We start from the raw sequence: 11,558 nt of genomic DNA, 5'->3' as shown, positions 1-11,558 counted from the left end.
ACACACACACACACACACACACACACACACACACACACACACACACACACACACACACAAACTGTGTTTTATACATATATCTATCTATATATATATATATATATATATATATATATATATATACTGTATATATATATATATATATATATACTGTATATATATATATATATATATACTGTATATATATATATATATATATATATACTGTATATATATATATATATATATATATATACTGTATATATATATATATATATATATATATATACTGTATATATATATATATATATACTGTATATATATATATATATATATATATATATATATATATATATATATATACTGTATATATATATATATATATATATATATATATATATATATATATATATATATATATATATACATATATATATATATATATATATATATATATATATATATATATATATATATATATATATATATATATATATATATATATATATATATATATATATATATATATATATATACTGAAACGCAAAAGAAACTTACCACCTTTGAAACCTTTAAATATCAACAATAACACTGCGTGTAGTAAATGTGTGAACTTATTTGTGGACAATAGTGTCCTCGCTGTCAGACAAAACGGTCACGGATGGTCACTTGAACCTTCAATGGTCACTTCATAGCACAGCTGTTGAACAGCCGTTTTGACTGTCAGTGATTAGCCAAGGGGTACGGGATGATTTTAATGAGCTGCACGTGATGTCTTGATATTGGCTTTAAAAAGGCCAGTGCAAAATGGGCATTTTGACCCAAAAATTTGACCATTTTGACCAACTTCAAAAAGACCGAAAACACAAAAGAAACTTACCACCTTTGAAACCTTTAAATATCAACAATAACACTGCGTATAGTAAATGTGTGAACTTATTTGTGGACAATAGTGTCCTCACTGTCAGACAAAACGGGTCACGGATAGTCACTTGAACCTTCAATGGTCACTTCATAGCACAGCTGTTTGAACAGCCGTTTTGACTGTCAGTGATTAGCCAAGGGGTATGGGATGATTTTAATGAGCTGCACGTGATGTCTTGATATTGGCTTTAAAAAGGCCAGTGCAAAATGGGCATTTTGACCGAAAAATTTGACCATTTTGACCATTTTGACCAACTTCAAAAAAGACCGAAAATGCAAAAGAAATTTACCACTTGTTTGAAATGTAATAAAATTGTAACAGTTCAAAATAAAACAAACCAACAATTGCTAATTGAAACATTGGCATTTTATTGATGACATGTCAAGTTTTTGACCAAGATACACCATCTCATCAGTTTGTTCTACAGTACAGAACAGCACAGGGTGCAATGTCAGTCCCCTTTCAATAGCGTGTATGGCCACCATTGTTTTGGATACAGGCAGTGCATCGTCGGCGTTATACTGCCTACCAGTCTTTGGATGGATTGCTGCTGGATTCTGTCCCACTCAGTCCTCAATGTCTGAAGCAGCTCTGCCCGTGTCCTGGCCCTGCCAACTACGCGTCTCCCAAGCTCATCCCACAGGTGCTCTATGGGATTCAGGTCAGGGGAGAGCGCAGGCCACTGCATGGTGTTGATGTTCTCGCCTTGGAGAAATGCAGTGGTAAAGCGAGCAGCATGGGGACGAGCGTTGTCATGCTGAAAGGTTCTCAGTTCTGGGTGGTCTAGCAGGAATGGCAGCAGATGAGGTCGCAGGATGTTATCCACATACCGCTGGGCAATAAGATTCCCATCCACAACCACCAGTGGCGTCCTGTACCGGCCTGATATGGCTGCCCACACCATCACACTTGGGCCACCCCACCTGTTGGCTTGACGCACGCAACAATCGGCATATCGCTCGCCAGTTCTTCTCCAGACACACTCACGGCTCACGCCCATCAGGACTGTCCACACAGAACCTTGACTCATCGCTGAAAGCGACCTCGTTCCACTGCGCCAAGGTCCACCGCTGATGCTGCTGGCACCATCTCTGACGGTTGCGGCGATGGGCAACCATCATCACGGGGCCTCTGTATGGTCTTCTGGCAGTCAGACCATAGTCATGCAGTCGTCTTCGTGCAGTATCATTGGAGATCCGTGGGTTTGCACGCCCCGGAGTTTCTGCCGCAGTGCGGGATGCTGGACGGAATCGATCCCGCAGGTGACTTCAGACCATCTGCCTGTCCTGCCTTGCAGTGGTGACTCTTGGCCTCCCTGATCGAGGTCTGTCATCTGCAGAGTTGTGGGAGGGTGTCTCTGTCAAACCAGGGCCGATATCGTCTGGTGTGAACAGCCAAGGCGACGTGCCACCTCACGGTAGCTCAGTCCACCTTGCAGCATGCCCAGGGCACGCTGCCGTTGATCCCTTGACAATCGTGGCATGTTGATTGAAATGCCCATTTTGCACTGGCCTTTTTAAAGCCAATATCAAGACATCACGTGCAGCTCATTAAAATCATCCCGTACCTCTTGGCTAATCACTGACAGTCAAAACGGCTGTTCAACAGCTGTGCTATGAAGTGACCATTGAAGGTTCAAGTGACAATCCGTGACCGTTTTGTCTGACAGTGAGGACACTATTGTCCACAAATAAGTTCACACATTTACTACACGCAGTGTTATTGTTGATATTTAAAGGTTTCAAAGGTGGTAAGTTTCTTTTGCGTTTCAGTATATATATATATATATGTATATATATATATATGTTGAGGACTTTGACCGAAGACCCACTTAGTGAGACACACTTGTGACCAGGTGTGTTATGAAATTATAACTTTATATATATATATATATATATATATATATATATATATATATATATATATATATACTGTGTAGACATATATATATATATACTGTGTATATATATATATTATATTATATATATATATATATATATATATATATATATACAGTATATATATATATATACAGCTCAATGGTTGAAAATACTACTCAATTTATTCCTACTGTATACAGGCTCAAAAAAACCAAGGAGAAGGAAAGATAAGAAAATAATATACAGAAGATATTAGAGACACAGTGCGAATTCCTTATACAAGCTTAATTAACCCAGGGACAGAACAAACAAGGGCAGACTCACGCGGGGAATGATGATAGGACTGGCGGGAGATGGATGGCTGGAGGGAGAGGAAGGTCCAAGGTACTGCAGCACGATCGGCGCGTTTGACCGCCGCCGCTCCTTCGCGGCCCTGCTCCGGAACTGCCGTCAAGGCCCCACGCTGCTGTCGTTGCTGCTGTGGCTGCGGCTGCTCTGGGGACGTCGCGTGCTTTGCCAGGACTCGTCTGGTCCAACCACACAACTGAACAACGTGCTTGCTTCTTGCCCAACTCTCTTGCTTGGTCCAACTTTGGCGAACAAGGCGACGAATAGCAGGCTTTGTGCTTCCCTGGACGATCTTCTGGATGATCTCCTTTGGACAAGAATCGCTGCTGGATGATCTCACTTTTGGACAAGAATCGCTGCTGGATGATCTCTCCTGGATGATCTTCTTTGGACAAGAATCGCTGCTGGATGATCTCCCTTCTCTCCTAGGACCTTGCGCGCGCGCTTTTTATAGCGCCTCCGGCGATCAAGCCGCCGGCCTTTAGGACACGCCCATCGGTGTGCTCACCTCGGCCCTGATTGGTCGGCACGGCCCTCTAGCTCCGCCCTTGATGACGATGGGCGGGCACGCCTTTCTTCCCCGACCCGAGCACATGTTCAATGGTGGTTTTGGAGGGGATGTAATTGGCAATCGAGGCTTGGCAATGATGAAAGGGGAAAGTGAAAGGAATCTACTCTATTTCACTTGGTGCAATGGAGTGTCATCTTAATGGGAGACAAGGCCTTACCCTAATACACATAATAAAGATATAACTATCAACCAGGGGGAAATCTATGATTGGCTGACGTGTATGCTTTATGGACTAATTATGGGACGCCCTTTGACCTTTACACAACACTGGAGGCAGGAGGGTCCAGAATCGAGCAATATTAATAAAACACACAATAAAAAAAATACAATCCTCATATCCACAACAATATATATATATATACTATATATATATATATACTGTATATATATATATATATATATATATATATATATATATATATATATATATATATATATATATATATATATATATATATATATATATATATATACATACATATATACATACATATATATATATATATATGTATGTATATATATATATATATATATATATATATATATATATATATATACATACTGTATATACATATATATTATATACGTATATACTGTATATATATATAGATATATATATATATATATATATATATATATACATACTGTATATACATATATATTATATACGTATATACTGTATATATATATAGATACTGTATATATATAGTCACGTGAAAAAGTAAGTGCACCCCATGTAAAGTTTTGACTTTTTCAACATATTTCAACATACAGCTATTTGATCTTCATCTATCTATAATTCCAGTAATCTCTGTCTGTACGTCTGTACGTCTGTACGTTTGTTTGTCTGTGACCGCTGTTTCTCGACAACCACGGGTCCGATATACTTTTAACTTGCCAGGTATATTGCTGGGGACCCGAGGATGTGCCTTTTCAAGGTTTCATATTAATCGGACAATTACTTACCGAGCTATGTCCAAAAAACGATTCAACCAATCAGAGAGCAGCGAACGATCGCGTGTGCCGAACGTGGAGGACACACTCTGCCTCGGATGGCACATTTGACAGCGTATTCATTTATTTCACGTTTGCAAACTATGTTGGCGTTAAACTATGTTTTAAAACTAATAAAACCGAATTTGCGATTCATTCGCTTTCCTGCGCGTTTGTGCACGCGATGGCGATTTCTTTACCAAACTCCGGAAGCCGTTCGCTTTGGACCAAACCATTGCATGTAAATAGAGGGGGGGGATTGTCACCGTACTCGCAAGCCGTTCGCTTTGGACCAAACCATTTCATGTAAATAGAGGGGGGGGGATATAATTTTAGATATAGATATAGTACGGGCAATGCCCTAGTTTCAACAATATTGATAGATAAAGGTGATATAATATAACAAATATCATGAAACATTTACATTTTGTAGTCCATTGTATAATTTAAATAAACATAAATGCAAATTTCGCATGTGGAAAAAGTAAGTACACCCTTGGCTCTAATAGGTGGTATTGCCCCCTTTGGCAGAAACAACCTCAAGTAGGCGTTTCTTATAACTATCTACCAGTCTCTGACATCGACTGGGAGAAATTTTTGCCCACTCCTCCATGCATAATTCTTTCAGCTGTGCGATGTTTGAGGGGTTTCTTGCATGCACAGCTCGTTTCAAATCCCCCCACAACATCTCGATGGGATTTAGATCCGGGCTTTGACTTGGCCATTCCAGAATCCTCCATTTCTTCCTTTTCAGCCATTCTTTGGTGGTTTTACTGGTATGTTTAGGGTCATTGTCATGTTGCAAGGTCCACCCTCGGTTGAGCTTCAACTTTCCGACAGATGGCCTCACATTATCCTCAAGCACCCTCTGGTACAATGAAGAATTCATAGTGGATTCTATGATGGTGAGCTGCCCAGGCCCTGATGCAGCAAAGCTGCCCCAAACCATAATATTTCCACCACCATGCTTTACAGTTGGTATCAGGTTCTTGTGGTCAAATGCTGTCTTTGGTTTTCGCCAAACATGTCTTCTGGTACTGTGGCCAAATAGCTCTACCTTTGACTCATCTGTCCAGAGCACATTGTTCCAGAAGTGCTGGTCTTTGCCTCGGTGTTCATTGGCAAACTTTAGTCTTGCCCTGATGTTCTTTCTGGACAGCAAAGGTTTCCTCCTGGCACACCTCCCATGTCGATCAAATTTGTGCAGCCTCTTTCTAATGGTGGACTGAGGCAATGTTTTTATGGCCGGATGCCCTTCCTGACGCCAACCCTTGGTCGCCTCTTATGATGCGCAGGGATATGGTGTACCTATTCTAAATCGGGGTACACACCGTGATCATTCATCCCAGCAAGATGGTACTCAAATTTGCGGACCTCGGAAGGATGACATGCTGAGTCAACCCCCTTGGCGTTAATTCAGCGATCGACCGGGATTCGAACCCAGGATCCTAGGATCCCAAGCCAGCACCCTAACCACGAAGCCAACACCAGGCTTATTGGGCTGTATTTGTTGCCATTTCATTTTCCTATGAGTTGTGTGTGTTCCATCCATCCATCCTTCCTTCCATCTTCTATTTGCACCTTGTTTTTGGAAAATCTTTGGAAGGTGAGTTAGGGATACTTTTTCAGGTTTATTGTGTTAATGTTTGTTTACAAATTGCATCCGATAGTCTATTGAGCATTTCACATATTCAGCTGGTCCTACACTGTTTTTTGGGGAGAGGCATGTTTTCAGCTTCGTTCTACGAAGGTATTCTTTGGTGATTGTTTTGTGCATATGTTTGTGACATATTTAGTGGCCCTCCTCTACCCCGGGGTATTTGTATGATGCTTCGTTTTCTAACTGTGGTATTGTTCTTTTAAGGTCAATATTTATGTTGTCTGTTTTTGTTGGTTTAACTTGTACAAATGTGCACTTTGCGCACTTGTCTAGTCCAAATTCCATTTGAATGTCCTCGGAAAACTGTTTTACTCGTTTTAGTTGTTCTGTCAATATTTCGTCATTTGGTGTAAAGAGCTTTAAAGCATCGATGTATAGTAGATGTATCACCTTTCCTATATATTTGGATGTTCGTCTATTGGTTGTTAGGGTGTATCCGTGTCTTTGCTCATTGATGAGGTTACTTCGTCGGTTCAGATCCAGATAAAACAGAAGGGGGGAAAGACTGTCTCCCTGGAAGATTCCACATCGTATCTTCACATCTGGTATTTCGATATTTCCTTCTGAGTGCTGTAATATCAATGTGGTATTCCAGGGCTCCATTGCTTTCTCAATCAGTTTGATTACTTGGGGATTTATTTTATATATTTGCATGCATTTTATCATCCACGAATGTGGGGCAGTGTCAAAAGTTTTCTTATCGTCCATCGAGTTGGTGGACAATTTAGTTCTTCACATTTTGCAATTTTCAAGTATGGCCTTGTTCAGTAGTAGGTGGTCATTTGTTCCATAACGCACTGTATTACATCCCTGTTTGTTCTGCGTCTAAACCTCGTTGCTGTGTTAGATGATGGTACATCATTTCTGTGATGATTCCTGTCAGCAGTTTGTATGTGGTTGATGGACAGGTTATTGGTCGGTATTTGTGGGGGATTTGGGTTTCTTCCGATTTTGGGATGAGAAGGGTGTTTCCTTCTACGAGCCACTCATCCACTGCCATTTGCTCTTGGGTCAGTTCGTCAAATGTCCTGGTGTCGTGATTGTGAGGAGCACCAATTTGTTTTATTCAGGAATTTGGAATTCCATCTGGGCCTGGCATTTTGAAGTTTATCATTTTTTGAAGTTGTTTTCTAATTTTCTCATCCTCAATTAATCAATGGGGGCATTTCCTCGAGATGTCGCTTTTTCTTTTCCAAGTTTGGGATCCATTCTGCTTCCTTGTTATGTTCTTTTTGATCTTCAAAAATTCCTTTGTAGAATATTTCCAGTTTTTATTTTTCAGGGGGAGTTAACACAATCTGCTTTTGTTTCCCCAATTCATTGTAAAATCTCTTTGATTTGTAAATTTGGATGTTCGTCTAAATTGGTTGTTAGGGTGTAACAACCCTAACATGTGATGTTTCCTATGTGATAAACTTTCAAACATCTGATTTTGTTTTCTCCTGTTGTTTCCTTCTTCACAGTTTTTGTAATCTTCCTTGTTATCATTTCTATTTTGAGTTTGTTTTCAGCACACAAGCACTCGAGGTCTTTGTCTTCGATTTTGTGTTTGTTTTTTATTCTTTGGATTCCCTTTTTTAGTTTTGGGTGTCCGTTTCCTTTCCTGAACTCTTGCATTTGCCCTACTTCCTTCTGCAGTTGCTCTCTTTGTGTCTCTACTCTCTGTCTCCAAGGTGGAATTTGGTTTCTATTTGTAGGGCCTGGTTATCTCACGTGGAACAAAGTTCAGGGGAGCTTATGTGATGACGTGTTGTCCGTCCGTCTGTCAGTCCATCCATCCGTCAGTCCGTAAACACTTGAAAGTTCTTCTCCGAAACCGCTGATGGGATTGCGACCAAATTTGGTACAAATGATATGTGTTGTGTTGTGACTAAAGTTTGTTCACGGCATTAAAAAAATTGGAGTCTAAGGGGGTTTACCAGGGTCAAAGTGGGTCCATGTTTGACCCCCCAAAATAGATATTTGCTTTCTTTTCTGAAACTACACGCACAATTTTGATGAAACTTGACCACGACCTTCACCACCCATGATGTACCAAAGTATGTTCACGGCATTAAAAAAAAATCTGCCCCTTTAGGGGTCTATAGGGGGGGTTGACCCCCAAAATAGGTATTTGCTTTCTTCTCAGCAACTAGATATGCAATTTCAATGAAACTTCACCACAACCTTAATCACCCATGATGTACCAATGTTTGTTCAAGGCATTAGAAAAATTGGGGTCTTAGGAGGTATATGGGGTTGGGGAAGGGGGGGGGGGGTTCCCCCCAAAATAGGTCTTTTTTTTTCTTTTCTTTTTTTTAAAAATCTTATGATTATGTTAGTATGGTTCTACATATGCTGCTCTGTCTTTTAGCAACTATTAAAATTTGTTTAAAATACTCTTAGTCAGTGCAGTATACTGTTTATTCCACCAGGTGAGCGCCAGGGGTATTGCCCCTATGTTTTTTTCTTATTCTGGTGTTGTTTGCCCATTAGTTTTTCCTGAATAAATAATGTTGCTGCAAAACAGACGACATCGATTTCCTTCAAGGTGGATGATTTTGAAATCATTTTTCTCATTGAATGGTTGGTTCGCCTCACTAAGATTTTTGTCCGTTTATTGTTTCCTATGTGATAAAGTTTTGGGCTTTTTCTGAGTTTTATCAATTTTATCTCTTCTGTTTTGTTGGCTAACTCTTCTTCCAGTCTATGCTGCTCTTAATCATCGTCACCATCCTCCTTTCCCTCATTCCGCTGCTCTCCCTTGTCTTTCTGCACATCACCATCTGCCTTTTCCATTCTTTTCCCCTTTGTGTGTGTGTGTGTGCGTGCGTGCGTGCGTGCGTGCGTGCGTGCATGTGTGTGTGTGTGTGTGTGTGTGTGTGTTGAAAATTCAAAATTGAGGCCACTCTGTCAACAGCATATTGAAGAAGAATTAGAATAGAACCTGTTCTAAAAAAACAAACGTTAAGCCCCGTACCTTCAGCTAGGTCATCCACAAGATCTACACTGGATCGTCGTCTATTACGTAGAGAACATACCAGGCTCCCTCACAGGATGGCTTACCAGCTCATTTCCTGGGGGGAATCCACATCATGCTGTTGACAGCCAGTCGTCCCAAACAGAAATCGGTTATGGAATGACCATGCAATGTGGCTTTCTGGGCTAGGATGTATATGTTTTGTATGAGTCACTATGACCATGAGCCTCGGCCTTACAGGGACAAAGGTGCATGTGTATGAGTTTGACAAGTTTTGTTTGAATTTGTACTCTGGTCTTGGAAGCCAAACTACAAGTGCTTATCTTTGTTATAAAGTTTTTTTTTTCTTTTACCTTTTCTGTTTGAAAAGTAATCCCTCAAAAGAGATGGCAGCCCAGGTTCGAGAAACACCTCCATGGATTGATTAATTTCCCCAGGGGGTTGGCACTAATTTCAGGGTTCTAAGGCCTAGGGATGGTTAAAGCTCCTGTTAGTAGTGGAGGAGCTGTCACTGAGCTTCATGAAGTGGGTGGGTCAGTGCTTTTCCCAGACTGCAACTGACCTGGAATGCACATGTAATTGGTGTGTGTGTGTGTGTGTGTGTGTGTGTGTGTGTGTGTGTGTGTGTGTGTGTGTGTGTGTGTGTGTGTGTGTGTGTGTGTGTGTTCATGCTGTATTTAATCTCTTCTCTAAACTCTGATACATTATACATTGGCCATTGGTCTCGCAAGAGGCCATCATCCAAATTAAAGTTCATTGTTATCTGTTCAGTCTTCTTTACCTCTGCCTTGCTTCCTGAGCTCTTTGTTCATAAATCAGCAGCAAACAAAGTTTGCAATTCATTCCGCAGTCTTTTGTGAAAAATAGTTTCATCTTGAATGCAATTACAGCAGCCAACGATCCGAGGATTACAATCGGTGGGGAATATGGCATTTTTACATTTCCTATAGGATTCAAAGCAATCCTTCCGACATAAATATGGGGATTGAAAGAAATGATATTTAATTTCAGGCAAAAACGTGCTGAACATGATCAAGCTTTTTTCTCCTTCTCAGACAGAAGCGGTCAAGTGGGAAATGTTCCGCACAAGTTGTCTGTAAGGTCTATTCCTGCTGGATTTTCCGAAGAACTGAATTACCGCTCTACCTGGCCCCTCAATTCCCAAACAGGTTTGCCGGGGAAGTTGGTTGTGGGTGTTATTGCAATTATTTATTGATTGATTGTTATTTTTTTCATTATCATAACAGTGATGTTGTTACTAAAAGCTTCAATCTTCATAGTCCCTCACTTACCTTTGTGATGATTTTGATACATGTAAATAAACCTCTTCCAATATTGGTGATTGTGGAAACATATAAGCACAGGTGTTTGCACAGGTGTTTCTCCATTTATTCCTCCGTCGTTGTACATGCATGGCCCTCTCATTCTATTCCATTGCTGTCCATAATGATGGTATTATTCCATTTTTCACTTTCATTTTTTTATGGCATAATGGTGCACCTGTTAGTCAGGTTCACTATGTTTTTTCGTTCAAAATTTTGGTAGATTAGCAAAACTATACATTTTTGGAATATTCAGAGCATGAGGAATCCAAAAATTAATGTTTACATTTGCGTAGACACCTTTGCGAAAATGACACTCAGGACAGTGATGAAGATCTGTAAAAGCATATTCCTGAACGGTATAGACCTCGTAGATCCTGTGTATAGGACTTATTGTTCAATCTGATACTACCTATAACTTCCTATAACAACCTATAACTTCAAAGGACTTGCAATATCATGTATTATGTAATACAGTTATATCACAAATATAAAGACAATGGTTTTCAATTACCTATGTTTGTTGCTTTTCTATAATCCTGAGCACTATTTTGAGGCCTTTATTGGATTCCTTGACCCAGAAAACATAGGATTAGCATATTTAATTAAGTCTCTAGGTTGACTTGAAGCCGAGATCGCGCAAAATATGTATTTTATGGCGGCCATTTTCAAAATCCAAAATGGCGGCCATGCAGGTGTCTGTGCAAATGCCAACATTGATTTTCAGATTCTCCATGCTCTGATGATTCCAAAAATGTATAGTTTTGCTAATCCCAAAATTTTGAACGAAATTATATTTGTTAACATAGTGAACCTGACTATGTCTGTGTAGTCTGATTCTTGACCCGGTTATAAACTGACCGACTGTTGCTTCAAGGTGTGGATGGCATATCCGTAAGTGTGCCATCTGCCAGATGAGAT

The 11,558-nt window shown here is 40.0% G+C and overlaps 1 protein-coding gene across 1 annotated transcript in view; it reads left to right on the top strand.

The window, feature by feature from the left end:
• Positions 1-11,558, top strand: part of LOC137438406 (adhesion G protein-coupled receptor B3-like) — a 413,438-nt gene that overhangs the window by 83,216 nt on the left and 318,664 nt on the right. Inside the window, 1 exon segment of the mRNA XM_078767712.1 lies at positions 10,371-10,484. Coding sequence (XP_078623838.1) covers positions 10,371-10,484 — 114 coding nt within the window.

The sequence above is a fragment of the Myxine glutinosa genome, chromosome 13 (genome assembly GCF_964187855.1).
Source record: "Myxine glutinosa chromosome 13, kmMyxGlut1.1, whole genome shotgun sequence".
NCBI classification, from domain to species: Eukaryota; Metazoa; Chordata; class Myxini; order Myxiniformes; family Myxinidae; genus Myxine; species Myxine glutinosa.
This window is presented reverse-complemented; position numbering and strand designations above follow the sequence as displayed.